This window comes from Vidua chalybeata, chromosome 4 (assembly GCF_026979565.1).
Source record: "Vidua chalybeata isolate OUT-0048 chromosome 4, bVidCha1 merged haplotype, whole genome shotgun sequence".
In the NCBI taxonomy this organism is placed as follows: domain Eukaryota; kingdom Metazoa; phylum Chordata; class Aves; order Passeriformes; family Viduidae; genus Vidua; species Vidua chalybeata.
In genome coordinates this window covers 57992948-58020941 of record NC_071533.1, presented here as the reverse complement: position 1 = coordinate 58020941, position 27994 = coordinate 57992948, and the positions used below count along the sequence as shown (strand labels likewise).

At 38.7% G+C, this 27994-nt stretch overlaps 2 protein-coding genes across 7 annotated transcripts in view; one reads left to right on the top strand and one right to left on the bottom strand.

The window, feature by feature from the left end:
- CC2D2A (coiled-coil and C2 domain containing 2A) overlaps positions 1 to 3157 on the top strand; it is a 54841-nt gene extending 51684 nt beyond the window's left edge. For 2 of the 3 annotated variants that reach the window (XM_053940755.1, XM_053940753.1), the window contains 2 exons: positions 17 to 194; positions 1161 to 1926. In XM_053940755.1, the coding sequence (XP_053796730.1) occupies positions 17 to 194; positions 1161 to 1349 (367 nt within the window). In that variant the 3' untranslated portion in view covers positions 1350 to 1926. Of the gene's footprint in view, positions 1 to 16; positions 195 to 1160; positions 1927 to 2509 lie in introns of those variants that run through there. The other variant, XM_053940754.1, reaches the window with a different exon arrangement.
- A 569-nt stretch (positions 3158 to 3726) lies between these two features.
- FBXL5 (F-box and leucine rich repeat protein 5) overlaps positions 3727 to 27994 on the bottom strand; it is a 32660-nt gene continuing 8392 nt past the window's right edge. Inside the window, exons 1-11 of one of the 4 annotated variants that reach the window (XM_053940757.1) lie at positions 26361 to 26379; positions 25321 to 25536; positions 23509 to 23604; positions 22551 to 22734; positions 20131 to 20313; positions 17658 to 17783; positions 17024 to 17172; positions 16757 to 16839; positions 14221 to 14943; positions 11951 to 12099; positions 3727 to 4369 (exon numbers count right to left, since the gene is read on the bottom strand). In XM_053940757.1, coding sequence (XP_053796732.1) covers positions 4293 to 4369; positions 11951 to 12099; positions 14221 to 14943; positions 16757 to 16839; positions 17024 to 17172; positions 17658 to 17783; positions 20131 to 20313; positions 22551 to 22734; positions 23509 to 23604; positions 25321 to 25455 — 1905 coding nt within the window. In that variant the 5' untranslated portion in view covers positions 25456 to 25536; positions 26361 to 26379 and the 3' untranslated portion in view covers positions 3727 to 4292. Of the gene's footprint in view, positions 4370 to 6311; positions 6493 to 11950; positions 12100 to 14220; positions 14944 to 16756; positions 16840 to 17023; positions 17173 to 17657; positions 17784 to 20130; positions 20314 to 22550; positions 22735 to 23508; positions 23605 to 25320; positions 25537 to 25913; positions 26281 to 26360; positions 26380 to 27994 lie in introns of those variants that run through there. The other 3 variants (XM_053940758.1, XR_008430527.1, XM_053940756.1) reach the window with 3 other exon arrangements.

Here is a 27994-nt window from a genome sequence, read left to right as displayed (position 1 = left end):
GTCTATCTGATTGCAGGATTGAAAAAATATTAAAGGATAAGATTATGGAATGGAGACCAACACGCCCAACACGTTGGAACAGATACTGCACCTCCACCCTCCGTAACTTTTTGCCGCTGCTGGAACAAAATCAAGGCAAAGATGTAGAAGATGACCATCAGGCAGAGCTGCAAAAACAGCTGGGAGATTACAAGGTACACTTGTGAACATAAATGGCTTGTGCATAGAAGCAAGAAGTTAAATCCCTAGGGTTTAGTATCACCACTCTATGGTATAGAAGAGTGTCCGAGGCTAGTTATTTCTTCTACTACCAAAATTCACAAGAGATTTTATACCAAAGAGAAACCATTATAATATTCATAGAGTGAAGGAGTGATGTCATTTGTAATGTTGAAGATAAAACAACAATGCACCCAATTAACTTTATATTCTTATGTTCAGCAGAAACATGTATTGCTGCACAACAGCCACTACTCCAGTACATCAACACCAGTGCAGTCTCCCAGCACCAGCTGCTATGGGGCAGATTGGTGCAGCAGCTCTCAGGGTCAAGTAGGAATCTGCTGCTGGTGCTGAGTAGTGCTACACAGAGTCGACTTACAGGTGCAGGAGCCCACACAACATGCTTTTCTTCAGTTTTCTAGTCTTTGCTACACTCTGTAAACACAGAACAAAATTGACTGATGTGTTCACTGCAGCCACTGGTGTGCCTGTGCATTATTCCTCCAGGCTGTTGGAAGGGCCTTCTGCTTTCCACATGGAACACCAGTGACAGTACTGGCAGCTCTGGCCAGCTCCAAAATGAGTTGAGGTTTCAGTTCCTGCTGAGCAGGAGACAATTGCTCAAATCCCAAGCCAGGAGAACAGAGTGATTTAAAACCAGATGCAATAAGAAAAAAGCAATGAAGCTCTACTATATGTGTTCATTAATATAACTTTATTCTAGTAAATTCTAAAGAACTATGGCAGAAGCTTGCCTGGAGTATGAGAAAAAGGGAGTTACTATCAAAATACAAACATAGGTTCTTCTATTGCATCACCTCAGGCTGGCAATAGAGAAGATAATTTGTTTTACTCAGCGTGTAATTTTTTTTAACTATGTATTTATTCAGGTGCCTTCATTTTTTTCTTCTTATGTTTTCTTTTCTTTCTTTTTCCAGGTCTCTGGATTTCCTATTCATATGCCATATTCTGAAGTGAGACCTTTAATAGAAGCTGTGCACAGCACAAGAGTTCACACCATTGATGTTTCCAATGTTGAATTTGCTCTGGCTGTGTATATTCATGCTTATCCCCAAAATGTTCTCTCTATATGGATTTATGTTGCTTCACTTGTGCGAAATAGGTAATGTAGAGCAGTCTGAATACTGCAAAAAATTTGCTTATATAGGTGTAAATATATTATGTCTCTCACTGCTGAACTATTCCAAGTATTTTAAAAATCAAATGACAACATGATTTTTAGTAGCTTTATTTGCCCTAATACTAATTACTGCTAAGGAAGAGACTGACAGCATAAATTTCCAGTACTAATAGGTGATTTTTATATAGTCTTTCACAGCTCCCTCTGGGACCTCACACTCTTAAAGCATTACACATGTCCGCATATAAGTGACAGTGCAGAGTAAAATGTTTCCTTGGTATCCCTGTAGCTAATCAGTTTATCTACAGATGTTCTTCCTCTTCAAAAGACACTTGTAAATAAAAACATTTCCTGTACCTCAGTTCCTGAATTTTTAGCTATGAATAAATTTCATATACCTAAGAGCCATCAGTGAAGAGTCCATACTTCAATTTTTGAGAGGCTGCTTCATATCCTGCTCTGTATTTTATGTCTGTATAATGCCAGCACCATTTCAGGGTGGAAGACATTTTCTTAAGAAGTTGAAGATAAAGGATTTAATAAATATTTGTATTAAACCTTAAGCAGAAGCTCATTCCTTTTATACAAAAATTTGATTAAATTACCTAGGAGTATGAAATCCTTGTCTGCAAGTTAGCAAACTTGCAAGTAGAAGATTATCAAAAGAATACTTAACTAAAAGCCAAATTCACTTACTAGTATGTAAGTAGTTGTGTTCAGTGTTCAGCAGGACCCTGAACTTGCCTTTGTTGAATTCTGGATGGTTCCTTTCTGCCTGTCTCTCCAACCTGCCCAGGTCCTTCTGAAGGGCTGCACAGCACTCAGGGGGACCAGCCCAAAGCTCCTCCCAGCTTTGTGTTGTCACTGAACTTGCTGAGGAGGCATCTGGACCTTCATCCCAGTCTCTGATGAAGAAGTTAGCCTAGTATTGAACCCTGGGGCACACCCTTAGGGACAGACCTCCAACTAGACCCTGTGCCCCTGACTACAAACCTCTGGGATCTTCTGTTCAGCCAGTTCTCTATTCATCTCAGTGTCCACTCACCCAGTCCACCATTCCTGACCCTATCAGGAGGTTGTGGGAGGCTGAAAGCCTTGCTGAAGTCAGAGTAGACAATATCAACTGCTCTCCCCTTATTCCTCCAGGTAGTTGTTTCATCATAGAGAGAAAGTGGATTGGTCAGTGAATCCATGCTGACTATTCCTGATCACCTTCCTGTCATCCATGTGAAGAGAGATGGCCTCCAGAATGAGACACTCCATTACCGTTCCAGGCACAGAGGCCATGCTGAATGGACAGTAGTTCCTTGGGTCCTCCTTGTCCTTTTTGAAGGCCAGGGTGACATTTGCTTTCCTGCAGTCCTCAGCCAGCTCTCCTGATCTCCATGACCTTTCAAAGATGATCATGAGTGGACTCACTGTAGTGTCTGCCAGCTCTCTCAGCACTCATGGACTAGCTGAGAGTCAGGGTTGCTGCCACCCTTCTACAAGCCCCACTAGAAAGTACACTGTCATCACATGATGCTTTGCTGGACACGGATGGCATCTCCCAAGTTTATTCCACGGTGTATCCGCAGCTCATTCCATCCTCAGCTGTGTCTACACTCACTAGTGTTTTTCTTACCTTACTCTCCAGCTTAGCGTGACCAAGAATGGTGGCAAAACTTGCAGTTTATCGTAACCTCCAGCTCTGCCTGCACACTACCTTCCCAGACACCTAGAATCTTGAAAGCTACTATGTCACCATGACTGATGTTCTAAATAAATACTACTCAAAAGAATTTAAATTACTGGCTTGTATAGTAATTCCTAAAAATTAGGCAGGATAGGAGAAAGAAAACAACCTGTTTGCCTTCTACAAAAGCAGACATCTGCCCCTCCTCTGCTGTAGAAAAAACCAGCCTGCAATTGTGCCAACCATGAGCAGGTGGCCATCGAAGTGTACAGCTTGCCATGGACTACAGTACTCATCCCTCACACAGTGGGCTCTCCCTCATACTAGCACACACACACACACACTCATGCACTGCTCATATCTTCCTAGCACACATTTCACTCATCACAACAGAACTTCTGTTCCCTGCCAGTCTCTACTGTCCAGAGAGGAATCTTTTTAACTATCAAAGCAAAGGGGAAAATGTATTGCTGTCTTTCACAGAGTTCAGATTAATGAAAACTGACTTTCCTGGAAGCTGTTTCAAAAATGCAACTTAGCAGAGTCATGGGAACCATAAAACCAAAACCCCCATGCACACTGTACTGTTCACAGCTCTGCAACCATGACAACACCCACCCACCTGCCCAACCTCTGCAGCCCTCTGGCATGGCACTCTAGAAGTGTAGATACTCAACCGCTGCACACGTTTTATAGGTGGGAATGTTTTATTTATGTCTTTCAAGCCCAAATACAAAACCAAATGCAAAAGGAAGGTGGCAATTTCCCTAATTTTGCAATATAAAGAACAACTTCAGGATGAGAGCAAAGGGGAAGAAACCAGGCTCCTAAAGATGTACAATTGTTACCCAAATGCAAACAGTAAAATTCAAATTCTCTGCAGAGGTTCATATTGTACTTACGGATTTAAAATTAAAAAAAGAAAGTCACCTAACACAAAATAATTCAGTAAAGTACAGTTAAGTGCCAAAACTTGAATAAAGTGGCCTTAAAAAAAAATCCGAAGATTTTCCCATCTTCCCCAAATTATGTCAAATAAAACCCAACACCCTTCAAGCCAAATGAGGTTGTGAGATTGTTACAACACTGTACAGTACACTCATAATTAAGATTCTGAAGTTGTGGGCAGGGTCAGGCTAGTATAACAAGTCTCACTCCAAGGATTGTTAACACAAGATGCGAGCTGTAAGTAAAGTGCATGAGAGGAAGCCTGCTCAGCTAAGGGAAGTAGACCGAAAGATCAGATGTCAGCGGTCATTCGCCAGAGCGGCAGCAGGCCCGAAAACCACACTGCAAATTCTGGCATCCACTGGCGGTTTCAGCATGAGGACCTGCACAAAAACAACAGAAACGTGAAAAGAAGGAAAGGCCACTCATTTAGATTCATAACTCTCATAAACAATGCACTACACTTTATTCAGTACCGTGAAGTCTGAAATGCTGCCAGTACTATCATGGTGTAAAAACCTCACTGGGAATAGGTATTTTTCAAGAGATTTTTGTTCCATAGCTTAATCCTATGAAGATAACGCATCCCAAATTACACAGAAGTACCATAAGCAACTCTAAATGAGCAACTTTACACAAGCTGCCATAGCTCCAGAACTGAGTGGTTCTGACAATGTATTTTTAATTCCCATTTTTCAAATTCAGATGATCATTACTAAAGAAATTATAACCTCCAAAACTATGTCTGTGGTAATGGAAACAGTTTTTTAGCCTGGAAGGTTTTTTTTTTTCTTCCACGAGCACTTCATGGTTGGCCAGGCTCTCACATACTCTTAACTGGAAATTCAAAAACTAAAGACAGTAATCACCTTAGTATCGCTGCAGTCATCAGAAGCCATAAGGCTAAAAATGAGCCATTCAGAAAAAAAGAATGAGTTGCAAGCACAGAAAGCACAAACCAACACTGTAACTCTACCCACCTCCACTTACCTTCACTTACTCCTTTCACGTAAAATGTTAAAGTGACCATGAGATAAGAAATTATTGTATTTATTCAAACAGGGTTTTATTTCCTCCAGCCATATGCCTGCTTTGAGACCCATTTACACTCTGGCACCCAACAAACACTGGAAGTGGGTTGCTGAGCCAACTCAAAAAAGGTGGTGAAGACTTAACCAAGACAACACACATTTTCCCCATTTGTATGAGAAACAAATCAACAAATATTTCAGGTGTTTTTAATGTATTTAGAAATTCTAATAAAATCTTTTAATGAACTAAGGCACCATGCCATATCTGGCTTTTTTTACCTCCTTCAACAGTAAAGCCATAATTCAATTGATTTCCAAGAATCTGGAGTCTTGAAACCAGCTTTCTACTTCATGCCACAGACCAATAAGCAATACTCTATACTGAAAATAAGTTAAGATACATGAGACTGAATAAAACCTGAAACTGTAATAAAAGACTATGGTTACAGTATAGTGAACTTTTCATTGGTCAATAAACTCATTTTCCTTTTCAGATCTTTTTATTCAGCTGAACTAAATTTTGATCCTCCATGCCACTTACGAGCTAGAGTTTGAAAGCTTTTTCAAAAGTCCTTTATAAAGGAGACTTGGTGCTTCTGAACAGCTGGCTTAGCAGAGCATGTTCTGTGCAGCAGCATTTTCCAAGTCGTAGCTGACCTTCCCGAGCACTGCCACAACTATACAGCACAGCAATGATTCTGAAGCAACTGCCACATTTCTAGCAAAATGCTTGTTGACAAAACATACAGAACCACAACATCCCAAGAAAGGGAATTCTCAGTATAATTCAGTATTTTTTTTCCATTCTTTTCTTGCTCATTTTGTTATTCCTCATGCTCCTAACTGGAACATACAAACTTCTAGGTTTGACCAATGCTCCATCTAACGCTACCTTCACCAATGGCAACAGCAACTGGTGTCTAGGGACATGATATAAGCCTATCATGCACACCTTTTGTGTTTTTCCAGCACCCCAACTGTTGCATCAGGGACACTTAAGTCCATTTCCTTCAGTATTTGTTTATGGCTCAGTTGTGCATGCGGGTTTTTAACCTCTTTTTATATCTCCTTCCACAATTCTCCACAGGACCAAATTCCAGAACTTCACTACACTGTGCACCTGTGTAAAATTCACCCAGTGCCCCTGAGCTCTAACACTGCAAAATTTGGAGAACTACCACTGCACATTCACCTCATCTACTGCTTTCCCAGTTCTGTAACAGTCATGCCCCCTTTTCAGCCATCTCATTCCCAGACTGAAACATCCAGCCTTTTGAGTGTCCAGTTCCCTAACTTTTTAGAAGGCCTCTTCTGTATCTTCTGTAACTCCATGCTCTCCTCAGGATGGGGAGACCAAACCCGCATGCAGTGCTCCACATGAGAGTGCCCCAAGGCTTCCAGGACCAAGCACAGCACCCTCTATCTTGTTCTCACCACCCTGACGATGGTAACATTGGTGGCTTTTTTGGCTGCTGCTGCAAATAGGAAAGATCTCAGAATTAGCACCAACAGCTCTCTGAAATCATTATCTCCACACTGCACCTGCCAGCTTTGAATTCCATTTCATGCAATCACAGTTTGATTACTCCCAGCCACCCAGACCTTCAACCACACATACAGCTATTAGTGAAGCTTCTAGAAATCATCAGTATCATTACTTGAAGACCACAGAGCACCACTCAAAAACGTGGAAATTACTGTGCATTTCTTACACCACAACACAAGGGAAATGCTGAGTAAGACTGATCTCAGCACAGAACTCTTGGGAGGGGAACACAGAGAAAGCTGTCACCTCCCAGGTTCCTCTCCTAACAGCAACCATTAAGCCCTTTCTTCCCATCCTTTAGTTTTTAGGATTATCTTTAGCTTTCAGTTTTTAAATTTAAACCACTCTAACAGCAACTTAAAATCTGAAAAATTTGTATACTTCTAAGTAAATTGGACCATCTGAAAAGCTTTTATGTTCATTTCCCAATTTATTAGGCACTGACTTACAAATTACATTAAGCATATCACAGTGAAATTTCACCCTTCTTCCCACACTGCATTTCTTGCCCCATGTCTAATCCTCATACCAAAACTAACTTTCCTTTATAGCCTGTAAGAAAGAATTCAGATAAAATGAAACACTGAGGGTTCAACTGTATCTTCTGAAATCTGCCCTCCCTGAATTCTTTCTTATATGGGCAATTCCCATCATTTGGAGGGTATTTTATGCTCTTATTATAACAAGGTAGTCAATATCATTAATGGTTGTTTTAACAGTAAGGCTATCTGGGTTTGAGTTATTTATGGTTTGACATGTCAGTTGATCTCCTCCATCACAAGTCATTTACCTCCTCTATAAAATCCCTACTGCTTAGTTTGTTCTTTTTTACATTTGGAACAGACAGCGAAATTCAAGTGCCTTTACTTTTGATAGCCATGGACACTGGGTTTGTTTCCCTGGCTTTATTTACTACTACTGACCTTTGGCTACATCTCTTTGGCTTTGTAACCTCTGACTTACCCAGTCTTTGCTACTGACCTCATTTGGACTAGACTTTGTTTTAGAATTCTCTCTGTTTAAATTCAAATGGCCTCTTTAATCTTGCCAAAAGAACACTGTCTTCTGTTTCCTCTGGACTCTGTATATGAGGTCTCCAATTCCTGTCACCTCATTGATGCATTAGGTTAAGCAATATGGTAACTGCATATATTCCTTTCATATTGTCCGGTGTGATGGTCATTTCAACCCAGCAGTGGAGATGAATCACTTCCATAGAATCACAGGATAGTCTGGGTTGGAAGGGACCTTTAAACGTCATCTAGTTCCAACAATCAGGCACATCTTCAGCTAGATGAGGTTGCTCAGAAACCCCTTTCAGCCTAATCCCAAATGTGCCCAGGGATGAATCCTGCACCATCTTTCTAGGCAACCTCTTCTATTATCTCCCATCTTCATTTGCCCATTATTGCTTTCAGCACAGCCCAGTTAGCAATGCACTGGGTATCTAGGAGGACACTGCTCCATACAGCAATTTCACACACTGCACACTTTGAGGACCAGCTGATGATTCTGAATGAACTTTGACAGTATTGATGGGCAAGTATAGCAAGCAACCACTGGGTATTGCAGTGGCAGGTTCTGGCTCATGTAATAAAACATCCTGACACGGATGAGCCAGATACCATCACTGCTGGACTGAACAAGGAGCCCAAAACGTAGTCTTTTAAAACAACATGTGATAGAAATGTGGGGAAGGAACAGTACATGCAGTGGATCACAAGGTGAAGCGTATTTCCCTCTGTGAAGGGTCCCTCTGTGAAAGCCTAGTAAGTGCTAGCAGTGAAGGGCTAAATTAAATGTGTTTTGGGTTCACCTGGGAAAGCAAAGTTAATCAGATTCTCATCTAAGCTGACACAGTCTACGTTACTGGTTTAGTTACTACTAAAGTGGATTACTGTAATGCTCTTTACATGCACATCTGATTACTCAGATGCTTAGGGGACTCAGAATAGAGGTGAGGTCTCTGTACTTGTGGTGAACACATAAACACATTTAGTAATATAGGAGAGGAGCAGAACTATTTGATTACTCCATTTTGTTACATGTACTAGTAGAACAAAAATTAGTCAGAATTCTCTAGAATGAAGTTTGGCATTCCACCAAGAATACATGACAACACAGACCAAGACCATATTAAAAGAACCACTCCTGCCAGGATAACCAGCTGCCACCACCATATAATATCCTTTCAGAGATTTGTGAGTACACTGGTAATCTGTAGAATTCAGACTGAGACCTACACTTGGAACACTGTGTTCCCATGTAAGTCTGCACACAGCAGTCTGTACACCTTAAAAGAACTTGCAAAGTCTTGGCTTGTCTGCTGAAAGACAGAGCAACTATGACCAGTGACATTTTAAATGCTGGAAGAGTGAATAATTAGAATCAAACTTTATTTCATTAATGCCCTATTTCTTTAATTACAGAACCTGAGGACTACATAATTAAAAAAAAAACTCTAGAAACTGAAAGCATACTTAAATGCTGCAAAGAGCTACTGCTGCAGAAATTAGGGAGCCCCATTTTTATAATGCCAAAGCTGAAAGCACTCAATGCTTTAAAACAGAGAAATAGGTCAGAAGAATGGACACAGCTGGACAAAACAGCCTTAGGAAAATAAGAACTCAGTGGCAACATATAACTCAAACATTAAACTCCTCTGCTGAGTTCAGTGTGATCCAAAACCAAATTTGTTTTAGACAAATGAAATCAGCCATTAGAAGGGATGTACACTGACAGCTTTGTTTTCAGCTGCAGCTGAGGGTTATCTAACTCCAAGTCTCCAGCACTGTGAAAAGTATAAGAGATCCTAAACATTAGTATGCAAAACAAAAACTGAAGTGAAGCTAACAGTAAATCAACACAAAACAGATCTGGAAGTGTATGCAAATTCATGGCTTCTGGTCATAAAAACTGTACCATGTTACTGGTGTGCAACAGCAGTCAGACTCAAACCCAACTACTACACCATAGCTGCTCTACCTTTCTAGTCTTGCTGTACTAAAAAGGTAGAACAGCACCTGCTGAAAATACAAAAATTGCGACCAATGTGCCTACCAAACACGTGCATCAAGCCCTCCACAAAGAAATTCCAATGAAGCTGGGTTGTGTCTAAGGTTCCATTAGGCTTAGTGTTTATAGGAAAAAAAAATCTGAAAATAAGCTGCAGGTAAAAGTAAAGCCCTAATTCATCAACAGATGACAAAGTTGTATCTTTATTATTCATAGATGGCTAAATTCCATGCTGTTGGCTCCATTTTTTTTTTTTTTCTGTAAGACCAACAGGTTTTCCAACCTCTGATCTCAGAGTACACCTCCTTCCCTGAAAACAATCACTGGTAAGCTGGTGGGCAAAGAAAATAATGAAATTATTCTGTACATGCTTATAGATCAGTAAACTTTGTGCAGCAGTTAGTAATACAATCTGTAAATGTGCAAATAAACAAACAGCTTCAGATCGGGATTGATTTAAATGAAACAGCTACTGCTTCCCCTAGTTACTTTGGAAGTTCCAAACGATACAGAAACAGCTACTGTAGGAATCCTGCTGCCCACAGAATGGAATAACGCATCAGTTTCACACTGAACAGCCCTATCACAATGAAGTCGGATTGAAAATGCAAGGAACAAAACCCAGACAAAACTGCAGGGAATTCATTTATAAAAGCTACTTTCCATAAAGCCATGAATTTCTGAGATGACATTATTTCTCCACAGATGTAATAAGTCAGACCATTACAGCCTCACTGTCCTGTGCACTTCTCTCTACAGGAATAACTGTTGATCCAAAGCCATGCATGATGCTTTAGAGAACTAAGCAGAGCTTATAGGCTCACAGATTCCAGCAGGCAGTAAAAGAAAGGAATAAAACAGGAAGAGGATCAGACAACTTTACAGAATAATTAAAAAATATTCTGTTTAAATTTAAATAATTTCTTGAGGATACTATGAGACAGCTAAGCTTAGAAGTGGTGAACTCCCACACAGATTTGGGCTTTGTAAACTCATACAAAGACGTCATGATGCATGTCATAGGGACAAGATGAAAAACAGAAATGTCTGAGAACAAATTATGTCTGGTCTTACTGACAGAAGTACAAACAGAGGAAAAGTAGCAAGCAATCAGATGTAAAAGCAACAGGATTCTAACTGGTCTTTGAAGACATCTTTAAACTCAACATAATGCAGGAAAGAGAGTCAGTGAAGGATTTTTTTAAAAAAAGAACCTTAAAATTTTCAGGTGGAATAAAAGACAACAGAAAATAGTTTTTTAAATGCTGTAGTCTAGACAGAATGCAAGGAAGTAACAAAGAGCAAGCGTCTCTAAAGAAAAAAAAAAGCAGTGTCAAAAAAGTGTATAAAGTGCAAAAATTATGGAAACAAGGTAAGATTTAATACTTTTACTTCTAATATTATGATCCAATCCAAGTGCATCATCTTGTATCGATTTCAATGGATTGAATACCTAAATATCAGTACAGATTTACTTGCAATACCAAAGCTCTGGCATCTGGTACACCCAGGCTGGGGCTGCATCTCAATACAGATGCAAATTATTGAGCTGGACACCATGAACTACCAGGAAATACACTTTTGGTTTACACACAATTAGATGTACAGGCCTGTGAACTCGGTTATCATCATCTTTTTCCCTTGCCTTCTGTTGCACTTACCTCTTTTAAATTCACACACAGAATACCAGTCACACCATGGCTCCCATCCCTAATGCTAGGAATGCTTACTGGACTTAAGAGACTGAATTCCAGTGCGGTAAACACTGAAAAGACTTGCACCTTGAACAGACTTTATGCATTTATACAGATCCTTCTCCAGCTTAGATCCATCCCTAAGTTACTGACTCAAGCAAAACCAGAAAAAAAAACTGAATTACATTTTCCATAAGGACATATGATGGTAGAATCAAAAATATCCTATACTAAAACTAGTGCAATATGGGAGGTTTGCATGACAAAACACACATCATTGGTTTCCTAAAAATCTCTGCTTTGGTAGCAACCTAATGAAGCCTCTGTCTGAGGTTATGACCATACAGAAAACATACCACTGGATGGTTTACAGTGGTAATAGCAGCTATATGGAGACTTACTTTCTACCCCTATTAGTTATGCTAAACTAAGTTAAGAGATACAGGCACTAAAAATGCTTTCCTATGTAATACAGAACTGTACTAATATTACAACAACAACCCCAAAAACTAGGTAAAACTGATTTAACAGTCAAAATTTTGTAATTAATCTGTGAAACCCAGTGCTACACAGACATTAAAAAAAGGTGAGGTTTTGGTGGTTCTTTTTCTTCTAAAAAGTCCCTACACCAAGCATCACTCCCCAGAAAAGTATCACATCTTCATAGAAAGACATTACCGTTAATGTTGTCACAGTAGTAAAAGTGTTCATCTTTTAGAGAGGGACATGCAGAAACTAACTCCTGCAGGCCTGCACCAGTTACAGTGAGACACCCCGAGAGGTTCAGGTGTTCCAAATGCGGCAGTCCTCCTCCCAGAGTCAATGCCCTGTGGACACACAGAAGAGACGCGTTAAGAGCCCACACGGCAAGCACTGACAAGTGCCCCATTGCATCACCCATCACAGACCTACTGCACCTCTTCCAACAGACACACCTCCAATGAACCACTGAGTTTTAAACCTGGCACTTCTACACTCTCTTTTAAAGGGGGATCACCCCTGAAGCCACACAACAGACCTGAACAGATTTCTACATGAGCTAACAATTCCATAGAAAAACTTTAGTGGGAAACCACTTTTTTATGGATGACACCAGAGATGACAGACTATTTCGAAGAATTACAAAGCCATTCTTCTTCAAAATACCAATTATTTTGTCAGCTCTTCCAAGGTGATGTATATTCCTCATCTCACACTAAAACATGACACTCCCATGTTTGGTACATTATGCTTCCCAAAGTTTGACCCTTTTTTTTCTTAAACTTATTTTGGAATCCAAATTTGTGTTTTCCTAGGACTGACAGCAGAGCTTCTCTCTGCCAACACACCATCTTATTGTTCAAATTAAATTCTCTTGCTTTCTCTGAGTGCAAGAGAATTTGGCTGCTGATTCAAGAGGCACAGAGATGTACCACACCTGAGCAATTATTCCACGTGAACCTGCTCTCTGCAGCCAGCCCAAGTTCAAGCAGAAACAAGCTCACTCACCTGAAAAAAAAACACCAGGCTTGAATCACCAAACTGCAGATTCAAGCCTGGACTTAAAATTGAAGATGCCTTCAGAGCATCACTGTACAAGTTTCTCCTGTCAGCAGGGAGAAGCAGAACTGCAGGCCACAAAACCAGCTATCAGGTAACAACTTATATGAAGTAAAGGGACTGGCACATGTTTGTATTAGGGGGTTTCACTCTCTTTCCCCGGGGACTTCAAGTATTCTTGTGACTACAAGAAGCACTTTTTGTAACACAGTCTCAGCTCCTAAATACTTTTACCCAAAAAGCACCAATAGCAAACCAGCAATGCAATTAAATCCTTGCTGGGACTCAGTGACCAACTGTCCCTTTGCTCCCACACTCTGAGTCATGAAAAACCAGACCAGTAATATGTAAAATACATACAGCACAACCTAATCAGCACGCAACAAAATTTGTCAGGACAAGTCCGCTGCAACACTCAAAGAGAAACAAGCTCCAACACAAAGCTCAGATATCTGAAGCATACCCTGAGGAAGGGTTAGACTGGTGAGTGAGTGAGTGTCAGAAGAATCATAGGAGACATCTGAATAGCTGTACTTGTGAACATCAAATGGGGACAAAATCTCAGGAGAGACAAATTGATGCCAGCAGCACCTCACACTACTCCTCAGTTTACTACAGCAAATAGCACAGGAACCAGACCTGTGTTCCAGACCCTTCCCCAGCTCTGCTGCCCTTCTCTGGGTGTAGTCCAGCCCCTCAATGCCTTTCTTGCAGTGAGGAGTCCAAAAGCGAGCATAGGATTTGAGGTGTGGCCTCATCAGTGCCAAGAACAAAGGGACGGTCACTGCCCTGGTCCTGGGCACACTATTGCTGGTATAGGCCAGGTGCCACCTGGGCACAGCTGGCTCGTGTTCACTCGCTGTCAAACAGCAATCCCAGGTCCTTTTCTACCAGGCTGCTTTGCAGCAAACTCTGCCCCCAGCCTGTAGCACTGCCTGGGGTTGTTACGACCCAAGGGCAGGACCTGGCACTTCATCTCATTGAACAGACTGGCCTCAGCCCATTGATTCAGCCTGTCCCTAAATTATGTTAATTAAGATGTTACTCCAGTTTTACAGAGTTTCAAGCACCCTGCAGGCATAATGAAAAAATTGGTGAAGCAACACAATTTCTTAACAATAAATCACTAAGAAATCTAAAATCATTAATACTCTATAGAACAACAAATTCATAAAAACACTTGACTTCAGAAGACAGATATAAAAGATTTTACTGTTCTCTCCAAAAGAAAAGCTGGAAAAAGTTTTCAAGTCTAGTACTGTAACTATTTAAGAAGACCACTTAAAACTTACCATTTTCTTCAATAAAAATGTTTCTACCGAAATGAGGCAGATTCATCCCAGAATGGCCCAACAAATAAAATTAGCAAAAATATCTGGCAGCAAAATAGTTTGAAAATGTCTCCTCACCTGAGAGCACGGTCTGTTATCTGGTAACAGCCTGACAGACTGAGAAACTGAAGAACTCGTGCAGTCTCTTCCTCTGTTTTTTCACTCCCAGAGTATGCAGAGTCTTTTTTCTCTGACTGCTTAGTCCTTATTGGATTTTTACACAGTGCAGAGGACTCTGGAAGTGCTCGAATAGTTCTTAGTGCTGTGCCAGCACAACAAAATGAGTGACCGCAGTAAATCAAGTCAGTAGAAGCACAGTGCTGCTGCCACCCTCTAGTCCTTAACCCATAAATGTCTCTACTGTAGCACAATGCAGAACAATTAATATGGGATGTTGGTTCCATAAGACAAAATCCTTCAACATTTCTGTGTCTCCACTCTGCAGCATCTTCAATGTCAGCTAAATCATCTGCATCTAGCATCCACACATAAGCAGAACTGAAGTTTTCTGAGCCGTCAGGTTTAGTCCAGTGCTGCTCACCATTTCCTCCCTGAATGAGTTTTTCATTGCTGATTTCATGCAAACCATTATACTTCTGGTGGGACTGCAGAGTAATCTCTCTGTTTTTCCACCAAGTCTTAGTGTTCCTGTTCCTGCAGCTTTTCAGAATACCTCTGGTATGATGAGTTGATATGATACCCAGTGCTCTGGAAATCCTCTCTATAGCCACATCTGTAATTTTTTCACACCCAGACAGATCAAGGTGGCGTAGATTTTGACAACAGCCAACTGAACACCAGCTGAAATCAGAGAGGGGAAAGAAAAGTGGTTTGGTTGAGTAGTGGTGGTTTGGTTGAGTGAGGTGGTTGAGTTTTTTTAGTTTTTGCTCAGAAATAGCTGTTAAGGCTAAAAATATGAAAAAACACTTAACAAGTAAAATACTTGTATTAGTTCACATAATATACAAAGAAGCTACCCCAGACAGATTAGATACTCCAAGTGCTCTGTATATGCCTAGAAAAATTATGTCTAGAGACGTGAAGTCATTCATGAATCAGTAACAACTTATATTTCTCCATATACTGAGACTTAAAAGAAGTCCAAATTTGCTATATACTGAACAAATGTTTGAATAATAGATCAAACTGCAAGCACCAAATACACACCTAAGAATTAAAAAAAAAAAAAGCATTATACTCACCAGAAGCTACCAAGAGACATCTGAGTTACTAAACATCAAAGTTACTTCTCAAAAGGCTGAAAATACTGAACTAGCAAATTTCACCCCCCCAAAATACATCTGAGATTCCATACTGAGTTTGAAGTCTTGTAATAGTTGTAATTTCTAGAATTTTGAGTTTCTCAAGCTTGGCTGAAATGCCAGTGTACTTAGATCATATGTCCTCCTGTCCTTTACCATTTCTTCTAGGAATACTAGATGGATTCCTGAAACAGATCCTCTGTTTCTAATTATTTCATCACTAATTAAAAATCAGACTTTTTCATTTTAACAAAACTTGCTCAGTCTTACCTTTTTCAAGTGGAATAGAAGTTTTATCCACAGTAATATTTTTACATTATTAGCTATAAAATTATATAAGTGATTTAACTGACCTTTACCTATCCATAGTTAATGTTGTTTTCATTTACTTCTTTAAGTGAATTTACTATAAGTAAAGTTATATTACATTTTAGTTTATATAAATAAATATATAAATATATAATATTTATATATTTATTGCTATAAATTTACTATATGTAATTTACTTCTATAAGTAATTATTTGTATTTAGAGCAAGCCAAACTCATTTTCGTAGTTACAAATTGGAATGTTGTAAATACAGATATATGATGAGTGACAAATAAAGTAAATTTCACTAGATATTGAAAAAAGCTCACAAAGGTTGACTTCTGAGCTCTGAAAATTCTATAAAGCTTTTATTCCAAATAAGACTTCTTATACAAGCTGCTGGGTGTTGCTACCAGCATCCATGGTGGTAAGATTTTGTGTGGTGTTCACACTACATGATGTAAATGGCAGAACACTGAAATACCCGCTGAGTTTCAATACCACAGTAAGAACCACTGGTGCAGGTTCTGCATCCATACACCATCCCACTGACATCAATGACATTTCTGCAGGCCTCAGTAAAACTCAGAAATCCACAGACAATACACCTAAGTCTTAGAGCTTTGCCTATCATTTCATTTGAGTGTCTGAAATAGCAGTATTCCATACCCTACCAGCTGTAGCAGACCAAGAGAACTTCCTTAACTGAGCAACTCCATAAAAATCTATGGACAAGTTCTTAATGCTAGAGCAAAAACACAACTATTGTTCTGGCTATTGTTATACCTATATACTGATAGGTAAAAAGCATCCAATAGTGAAGACGGAGAATTTTAAATGGCCACTACAAAGTTACATGTTTTACTTGGTATTTCAGTGATTTCTTACCCTAGTTTAGTTCTTAGTCACAAGTCACATGGGAGTTACCAATTTGAATTCTCTTTCTTTCTTGGAAAAGGACTAAGAAATGTTTGAATGCTTCCCCCGCCACTCAAAAACCTGGATTATAATTTTTTTGTTAAAGGAAACAACAATTATCTAACCTTTCAAATACAGAGTCTGAAATATCGGTTTGAGTGAGATCCAAATATTCCAAGTTGGGGCAAAGCTCCAAGATCTGTCTAACCTGAAAAAAGAAAGGAAAATAATCAGTAAAGGTGCAAGCCACTAAGGCTGCACACAGTGTCTAGAGACAACTTACAAATTAGCATTGTTTTGGACTGCAACCCACTTATCCTACCCAAACACATCAGTCATTAATTAAAGACTGCATATCCAAAATTACTAAGTGCAAATTTCAAATTACACACCATTTTGCCGGACACTGCAGAACTGTAGGCCAATACCAATGTCTTCACTGAGGAGCCTACAAGCGGGAGGACATGATGAATTAGGCCATGAAGTAAACGCTTTTCCATTTGTGCTATATTAATGGCAAGTGAATCTTCAGCTGCTTCTTCTGCAAAATTAACCCAGAGAGAAAGACTTAAAATCATTAAAGGACTTGGAGAGAAATATTTACTACAGGTTATGTACTGCTCAGGACAGCCCAGGGCAGCTGTTTCCACCAACTTGCTTTAGATATCAAAATACTATCTCACAGGGCATTTCATATATATATATATAGAGAGATATATCTATAGCTGTAATTTAACAGCTTGGGACAAGTTTTAAATCAAGCCTAAAGTGCATCAGGATGCAAGATGATTCATCCAAACTTTCTGAAGAGATGAAGCCCAGCCTGTACCTATAGACACATCCCCATAACTCTTCTACCTGCTCTCATGTTTGCTTTTCATAGACAAATTAATTCCAGTCATTAAAATCAGGTGCCTGCTTCTCTCCTACCAACCTCCATCTCCCTTTTTTTCCACTCCGCTTGTTTCTTACAGCCATGTAATCTTCAGGAAAAAAGAACACTTCACCAAAATCAACTTTACCTACCAGATTCATCTATGTCAGCATCTTCATCCCATTCCTGGAAAGCACGACTTTCATCTTTTCTATTTTTCACCCATTCCTCATCAGGTTCGGTCTCAGTATCTGCTGCAGGACCACTATACCAATCACCTACTCATCACCACCCCCAAAAAGAAGAAGGAAAAAGACATTAATAAAAATTTCTCACTGCAGCAGAAATCAGCACTGATAGCTTTTCAGTATACTGTGACCTGATTTAAGAGACATAAATGAATTTCGAATTCATCTCAACTAAGACTGAACTAAACCTTAAAATAATTCTTTGTTTGATCTGTATCCTTAAGCTTCAAAAGATTCTTAGAACAGTTTCAGTACCATCCCAGAACTCACAGCCTATTATGCTTGTCTGAGACATGTCCCTGCTTAGTAGGGACCAATACGATCACAAAAATAACAGAAACAATCATGGACTATTTGGACTGTCTGGGTGCTCAAGCTCCTTCCGGTAAATAAACTATTCATCAGCTTTTAGTGTAACACTTGGTTGAAGATATCTCTCTTTTCCTCTAGAATACCACAAATATACAGTTAACCAGCCTGGCTTTAGTTCCTGCACATGACAACTCCAAGATCACAAAACACCAAATTCCGAAAGTATTCTACTTAAAACAGCTACAGAATACTTGTAACGGACATATGACTCAAATCAATACACAGACATTTTTTAGAACACCTGGATGAATGTGAAGATCAACAACAACTCTGCTATTTTAGCTGGTGGAGCACCCCTTCCCCTTTGAGGTTACTGCACAGGCATTAATTTACTTCTACTTTATGGATATATGGAATGCTGGGCTCAGGATAAGCAGCTCTGCTGCCTCCCTTGCTGTACACATGCTGAAAAACAAACCACCTTATTTAACTATCTTACAGGGGGGAACCCTACTCTTCCTAAAGCAAGAGCAACTCCTGTTGAGTAGTAGCTAAAAGAACAATGTTTCTTCCATGAATAACACAATGACAATGAAATCCTAATTGATTGTCAACCATGAAGTTTTGGTAACATTTCTCATAATCTTTAATCCACCTTCATATTACATTAGAAGCCTCAGAGGCCTTCTGCGTACTAGAAGGGAAAAAAAAAGTTTAAAATTTAACTAAGCCTACATAAAAATACAATTCTTTTCCCCTCTCTGTGGCAGCAAATCCCATCTTGAGCAGCTTCCACCCAGTTAGAGCACTTCTGTACAAATAACTGTAGTAGTACAATCAGTACATCATGAGATCAGCTTCCTGTTGTGCCAAACCAGGTTTAGCGGCACTCATTTTAAGCAGTTGCCTATTATCTTTTTTTTTTGTTGTTGTGTGTGTGTGCAGCACTGAATTATCAAGACAACTATGTTGCAAATGCAAATTTAAGAATTTGAACTTTGGAGCCCCTCCACTCAGTCTTTGGAAGTTCAGGAACCAAACTACTGCTTTCAGGAAGATTTATCCAAACAAACAAACAAACAAAAAAAATCAGACCAAGAAGTTATTTAATTCCTCTCTGCCCTGTACAAATTTTAGAAGCCATAAAGAATTTTTTAGTTTTTATGTATCTCTAAAGCTAAGTTACATAAACACAGCTTTTTCTCTTAAAATCTTAAAGGCATACAAAAGATTTATTAAACAGCACAGACTTTCTCCTTTTACTGAACGTCACTGTTGTGACAGCACTGTGAAGCCTGCAGTTCCATACTCCAGTGATTCTTTAATACTCATAAATATGGACATAAGGCTACAAATACAAACTAGCCTCATTGGAAAACAGAGTATTTTGTCTATTTGAACAGGTACTTTTGCAAAGGTCACACTTCTCAACAGGAAATTCTAATTAACAGAAGAGTTTGAGGGAAAAACTCTTGAGGGAAAAAAAGTTAAAAAAAAAAAACACTTACTGCAGTAGAAATTACTGAAGTAATATACCTAAAGAATCAATACTAAAACTAAACATTCAGTTTTCTTTGAAGCTTCACTAGATAGTGAGGAAACATTAGAAATGCACTTATTTTGAACTTCCTTTCTGCAGTTACACATTTCATTTCTACCTAGTAACCTAAGAAAATAATTTTACTGATATAAGTGTAACAGCAGCATTTATAACTCAAAACTCCTTAGATTATTTAATAATTCATATGTTGTATTAGTGAACATATTATTAGCATTCATACAAGCAAAAAAAGGGGCGTTTTATCTCAGTAAAACTAGGTAAACTGGATACAAAATGTGCTTAGAGGTTTCAACCAAGACAACTTCTAGTTTCTTAATTCTACAAGACAGGATGTATGTTTTGGGGATTTTCAACATTCGATCAATTTTCAGGACACTATCCTTGTCAGAAAGATACACCTCACATGCTCAGCTGTCAGGCTCAGCCTATACTAAAACACTCTTTTATACAGGCCCAAAAATTCTGATAGTTGATGTGCTTTCGAAGGAGCTAAATGGAACTTACCTCTGGCCCAGCGAACAGGGTAAAGATGTTTCCACAGAGATCCAGTTTTAGCCAACTGTGACCATTCAGTGCTTACTTGACTACACTGACATAACTCTTGGGGGTTAAGGTAACTGAAAATGGTCACCATTACTTCAGGAGGGAGATTAGTAATATTTGTGGTGTGCCCTGTTACTTCGGTTTCTGAAATACAGAAAGCGTGTGTTAAGGGAAGCACAGCTTCACAGCTTTAATAATAGCAGTGGAACTCACATTTTGACTAGAAAAATCAAAAATATGTCTGAAAAAATTTTAACTGTTAAAGATAGGTATTGGTTTGGCTTTAAAAAGCTTTCACTGTAACAACACCTTGAACAACAACAACAAACCAGCTCAGATTTCTGTTTGCCACTTTCTCATCTGGCTCATTCATTCAAAAAAAAAAGTAAATTAATGCTACTCAACCACAGAAAGATGAAAGCCATACCTGCTATAAAGGAAATGCTTTAAGAAAAATGCCTTCTGTTGCAGATGGTATCTGTACCTGGTCTGCCACATTCCCAGGAAACAGTACTAGCACGCAGAACCTACCAGCTGGGACCACTCTCGCTGGAAGCACTCAGCCTCTTGACACAGAAAAGTTCATGCTCAACTCTTTGCACCTGTCTTGAATTCTATTTCTAGCTTTAGCTGCTAGCATCAACAATTTTAACTTCCGAATGGTGAGGAGCCATTCAGGCTGTAAAGTAATAAATACTAAGTACTAAGATGAGATAATACTAAGTACTACATGAGAGACTAAAATTTGACCACTGTAATTAATACTTCAATGGACAGCAATAGGAACTATTTCTAACAGCTCTCCCTGATCATCATACTGCAAAGAGAGCTGCAAACTATATAAAATAACAAATTCAGAGCTTTGGTTAGTAAGGCCTTTGGCTGTTTTAAGAGATTTTTAATGTTTTATTTCAGAAAAATTTCCTTGAAAAAAGTATTTCTAAAGGAGTTTTCAGAAGTCCTTCAAAATAGCAGGCTTCACTAATAGTGGGATTTCACTTCTAAAGTGCCTAGAACTTTTACAGAGAGAGAAGCACCAGGTTTTTGTTTTGCAAAGAAGCTTCAAAACTGAGCATAATGTAAACTTTACCACGTGACAAGCTATTGCTACCTCAAAAAATATAATTAAATACAGTTTCACTTGATGAATCAATGTATTTATTTGTACAACTGGCATGCTGCTGCATGAATTACAGAGAATTTCACAGGAAGATACAGTTAAGCCTGCACAGGACTACAAGTTATTTTACTTTCTTCCTTTTCTTAAAAATTAATGAAAAACACATGTTCTCCTCTCCCAAAGCCTAGAAGACAATAATTACAGAATTACTATTGTCCCAAAACTGCTATTCCAGCTAGATTTAACAGCAATGCCACAAAGCTACGTCTGTCACATTCATCTGTTAAGACTCAACAGTATTTCACAGAATGGACCATGATCTTTTCTGAAGGCTTCACCTGGAGGGCAGAAAACGACCAGTTGAGTAGTTCAGAGAAGTTAAGCTTTATCAAAAAAAAAATCTGATTACAGAGTAATTTGTCAAGTTTTTCTAATGAAAAAACACATCTTATCAACATCACAAACTCAGTCCTTGAAAGCTCGCTCTACATATCAGACTCACACCAGCATTACACTTCTGGTACATTAACTCCCCTTCCTTGGGGCATCAGTTCTTTTTTGTTAAGAGAGAAAACTGTAAATACTGACAACTTAGGCTGATTCAGCAGTCATAAAACGAGCCTGAAGTCTACTTTAGTAGTTATTTATTCTAAGTTTCACCAGAAAAGGTAGTTGGAGATAAATGCAAATTAAGTATCCAGTTTCAGAACACACACTTCCTCTGACTTATTCACATGCTGCACAGATTCATTCACTTGCATTACTCACAGGTCCCTTCTCATTCCTGAGAGGCCCAGGAAAGTTAGGTAGAGGAGTTGGGAAGGTGAATGCTTTTAATTTGAAATATTGTCACTTGGATAACTATTCTGTTATTAAAACATCAATACAAAAAGCTTACAAAGATGTCCTAAAAAACAAGAATGAAATGCAGAGTCTGCAAATAGAAAATATAATTTCAATGGAAACATGAAATTAGAAGTTAATTACACTTTCCATCTGTTTATTGTATGAAATATTAACATGGGAGGGAAGGGAGAAGACGACTGTTGAGAACAGGTAAACAGTGAAGCACTATCTACATTACAACCTGCCAAGATGCCCGTATCAAACAATTAAGTATCTGAAGTTTCAAAACTGTTTTGCAGATATACCCATTTTATAAGAACTACTCTTTCTGCCTGTACATCACTAGTTACATCACTAGGTGTGGTTTTTTAGAAAACAACTGCAGTTTGAAAGTTACTTTAACTAAATACTTCACCTTGATCTGCCTTCTCATCCACAGAATACTTAAAGACCTTCTGAAGCTCTTCTGCTTGATTCCACTTACTGAGACCTCTGAATTCTGCAGCCTCTTTCTGTGAGCAGTGCTGTGCAATTACTTTCTTCTTAATATCTTTCAGCTCTTCATAAGTGAAGTATTCCATCAACATTGGCTGAAAAACCTAACACAAAGGAAAAAGGGAAAAAAAAAATCTGGTGCTGACAGAAATAGTCAATAGACCTACCAACAGAGAATTTCCTGTTTCAAATTCTCTCAAAGTAAAACATGTCATGCATTAAGTGAACCTAAGGACAGGACCATGGAAGTTTTAAATTCTAAGCCCCTGCTTTCTAACAGATCATAGCACAGTATCAGGCAAGCTGTTTAAATTGTTTTCCCCACCAGAATAAGAAAGGGATTAAAGTTGCTTAACCCATATAACTTATCAAGGTACTCACATGGAAAGTAGCAAGGAAGAAAAACATGAGAAAAGACTTCCCATGGACAGACTTAAGAAGATGCCTCCCAGTTTTTGGATACCCATAAATCATCAGACTGGCAGTACTAGTCTATGTTTCAAATATAGGTCACAAGCTGTTTGGGAGTGTCAGTTTGAGTCATGAAGCACTGGTTTACAGGACGTCTCTTTTCTCATTTAGGTTTTGCTACATATCCATTTAAACTACTTGCTGCAAACAATCCTAGTCCAAATGGACTTCTGTTACCAATTTTTTCAAGAACTAGAATTTCAGCATAAACTTCCTATATACTCAGTTTCAGAACATGTCACTTTCCAGAGTACTAAACAATGACACCACAGTCCTGAAGGTAAATTAGCATAGTAATAAAAACGGAGAACTAAAAAAACAATGTACCTCTAAGTCATTTGTCCCTATTCAGTTCCTCCAGACCCCAAGGAAGATCTTAATCACATTTGAAGAAAATCTGTACCTACCTCCTCTTCCTCTTTCATATGAGGAAGGAAATCCCTGGTAAAGGCTTCCAATCTCTCCTTCAGCTGTTTCGCATAGTTTAGCTGTTCATATTCATTCTGAGAAGAAAGCAAAGACTTAATGGTTACCCAATCTCATCCAGTCATCCAAGGATTGAACTGTCCAATAAAGTAGTGGTTCAAAGGAAAGCCCATTATGCCCTTCCCATGTATGCAGCAGGTTTGCTCTATTTCATGGTAAGAACGTGCTTACTTAATGATGCTTACACTGTGTACTGGCCTGTTAACAGGCAGAGCAAAGAATTCTCTTCTTGCCTGAGCCCAATTTATTGTCTTAGCACATATGAACTCATTTCTCTAATCCCATTTTTACTCTGGAGCAAAGACTGAAATCTGCCAATCTACAATCTCACAGAAAGTTCAAAGTAGTAGCAGACTAATTTAAGTATTTGCATGGTTTGTATATAAAGTGTTCTAGGAAAAAACAGCTCTACTTAATCTTTTAACTGAATACATTTTACCTTAGTCATTCTAAAATTCTAACTTTTAAATTATAATCAGAATTTACAGTCAGACTTGCTGTACAGATTTTTACTTTGGAAATTGAAAGAACTCTTAAATAAAGATGTAACTGACTTGTAAACATTCAAGTTCACCCAACCTCATGTATCCATTTGTTAGATTATTCTCTGAGTCACTAATAAGCAGCTAGTTCTGAAAACTGCCCAGTAATTGTAACACATTAAAGTTCCTTCTAACTCTTACTGTAAATGTTGTTTTTCTTTTCAAGCTTCTACAACATCAAGAAACCGTGACTATTACAGAGACAAGATTAAGCCATCAGTTTAAATTAAATTAACCACTAAAGAAATCTGGTTTTGCACACTTAAGAAATCTAGTAACAGAATAACACTAGCATCCCATCAGAGAAGGTATAACACAAAGCCAAGTGTTAAATTTCCTTATTCATTTCCTGATTTGTTAATGGACACTAAATTTAAGGTTTATTATGCATAGGGAAAAAAATCATTTGTAGGGTTCCCAAGTCAAAACAAGGCTTAGATGGTAAAACAGAGTCAATCAACTGCGTATTTAGTATTTTTCTTACTAAAAATCTGGACCACACATACCTGAAATGTAATGTGGAATGTCAAATGACTACTGGAGACTACAGTTCTTATGGGGCAAAGGAAGAATTGAGTACCCCAAGAGAAAGACATGGAAGAATTCAAGAAGAATTCTACCGGAGAAGAACTTAGAGATAAGTTGCTGTCAAAAAAGCCAGATGCAGAAATAATATTTAGAGTTCTTTGATGACTGGACCATTAACAGGGCTGCTGAGCCACAGATTACTGGAAGGAGTACATGAGCCACAGAATAAAACAATACTGCTTTTTTTTGTAAGTCTGGGAATCATGTCCATTTGTAAAAACAATCACAAAAAAAAAGATCCTCAAGGTTTCCTAACAAATTAATAAAACTCCATTATTTCTATAGCCAGGAACTTCTGAATAGTTAGCTGAACAGTTTTTACATTTGAAACTTCCCTGCTATCCCTCCAAAACTTCTCAAATTATACAGTGAAGACTGACTGTCACAAAACACATCTCTGAAAAGACTTTTTACTAGCAACTTAGTAATTGTGGTGAATGGCAAAAGAATTTGTGTTTTGGACTAGAAAGTATCAAAAAACCACAAAAGTTTCTTCTTCCTCCTTAGTTTCACTCATAAAGAATATGAAGAAGAGCCAAGGCAAACTAATATGTAATCACAGCATGTTTTCCTCAGGTCACAAATATGTCATAGTCTACTTACCTTTACATTCTTTAGCCCTTTCTCAAAAAGGCTAAGCATCTCTGAGAGTTTGTTGTCCGAGTGCACATTGTACACTGTCCGGCTACGCTGCTGAAGCAAACCAATGATACACTCATTTTCAATCTGCTCGTGCATTTTAAATTCCTTGAATGTAGCATAAAGAGATTGCAGCAGAGCTCGAAAATCATTGTTGTTGGAGAAGTTGGTCTTGGAAAGCTAGGAAAAAGAAAAGGTCATAAAAAAACAATTAAAATCATGTCAAACTCAAGTTAAATCCTTAGAATAGGTATCAACTCCAAGGAATTCATCGCTTCCCTTACTTATAAAAGGTAAACACCTTCAGTTTTTAACATAAAATGAAGCCATTAAAATCAAAGTTGTATTTAAGCAACATAAACCAAATCTTGTGAAACACTGAGGTAAAAAAATGTAGAAAGATTTCCTGGCGGAAGCCAGTGCAATCTCCCCAGCTTGGCACATTACTGACAGGACCTTTCCCAATCCTCATTTTTGTCCATACCAAAAAGCCATTAACATAGGCCCCTGAGCCCATCCTTAGGGACATACTATCCACAAGGAATACTGAGTCCTACCAGTGAATACAAACTACATTAGCTGTTGGAGGAGGTTTCCAATGGAGCAAAACCCAACAAATCGAGACAGATCAAAATTCTAGCTAATACAGTAGTGTCATTTTTACATGTGTACAGTCATCAGCAGCAACAATGCATTTTAAAACTGCATTTTCCTTCAGTGAATATAGAAAACCAGAGTCTTTTCCATTCCTATGCTTTATTCCATGTGCCGCTTCAAGAATCATAGCCAACAGCAATATACAAGACCAAGCACTCTAAAAGTAGACTCCAATTAAGAAAACAAGCTACTGCAACATTCAAAAGTGGCTTAGCTACAAAGACTCTGGAATCTATGAGTTTTACAAGAAATGGGAATCTGAGACATATATATTACTTACATCAAAAACAACTACAAATTGAGATAAGCAAAACTTTTTTTCATTAAAAACCCCCAAATGTACTTACTCATTGTGACATTGCATTGCCACTTCCTGGCAGCCACCAGCTAAATGCAACTGAAACATGCTGGACACCTGCCAAATCCTTATGCAACTCCAAGACAGCTGTGCACACTGTACATTACATGCTGTACATATGAGCAAAATGACTCTCACTATGGAAAGGCAAAGTTACTTAGCCCCAGAAGAGAGAGAAACACAACGAGGTTTAAGAGGTGTTTTTGTTTTTTCTCTTTTTTTCCAATATGCTTTAGACCAACTACTGACAGAAGTCAGAAAAAACTGATGTCTGTAACACACTGTTAGGATTTCAAGCATATATTGTTCTGTATTCCTAATGGGGGAAGATCTTGGCTTCAAAGGCCATTTCAATCCCACACTATGGCCAGAGAATGCAGCGCTAGGAGCAGTGAGTGGCACTACATAAAACAGAGGGCTTGACTTTCCACAGTTAAAAGCAGAAGCCTGAGACAGCACAGGCAAGGGGCACACAAGCAACTCCTCAAGACAGCCTCCTCACCTCCCAGCACCTTGTGAGTCACATCTCAATAACTAACTGTGGTTTCTCAGGTGGCATTTCCTTTGATTAAGGACAGTTTTGATACAGTTCATTCTACCCATAAGGACCCACAAAGTGACTGGAGGCAGTCTCCAAAGACTCTTTTTCCTCCAAGAATCCCATGTGCTCCCAAATGCTTAGCATTTTGATTGACATAAAAAATGTAAACAAGACTGCTGAACTGGGTAACAGGAAGGTTCCACAAATCCACTGTATTCTGCTGTTGGCTTTTAAAACAAATCATGAAATTGGTTCTGATAAAAATCTAGCATCTTCTTGACTCAAAGCCTTTTCAAGACTCAAAATGTTCTGTTGAATCTACCTATTGTCATCCACAAATCTGGAATAAATAAATAATCTCTTTGTGCATGTGATTTAAGAATGTCTGTTAGAAATGGATTGCTATAGAAGCCATTGTAACATGAAGCACTTGTATATTCATGGAGAGGATACTGAAGTTTAGTAACTATACTTGAATCAGAAATCACTGTATTAAAAAGGTCAGCCAAAGCTGAGAACAACTGGCTTTTCAGAGGACAGGTAGCCTAGCAACAAAGTCACTTGGTCAAGCCTGTAATTTCATTACCAGGATTGATGAAGTCTCATGATGGGGGACCAAGACTATTAACAGACAGCAACTACTCCATTCCAAGGTCCACTTTTCACCAGCTCTAACAAGGAAAACTAGTGCAGGAGTTTAGTAGTGCAAGAAGAAAAAAATCACACATCGCCAAGTTCAAAGAGAGAATGGCAAGGAGGACGAAATGGACAGTATAATGGATTTTTCATCAAAAATATAAAGCACAGCGCATGTGAGAACCCTGAACAGGCTTAAAATACACCACACTAAACCACAGCCACCAGTGTTCAAGAAACTTGGGAGCTTTCTGGGCTTCCGAAGACATTACATTTAAACAGCTCTACATTATAGAACAACTGGGTTTGTGTTTGGAATGCAAACTCTAATTGAGGAGCAGTACCACAAGAGCAACAGTTTCAGTGGCTCCTGAAATTTAAGAATTACTCATAATCCAAACTGCCTGAGCAACTGTCCAAACAACAGTCAGTCCTTTGTATTGCAA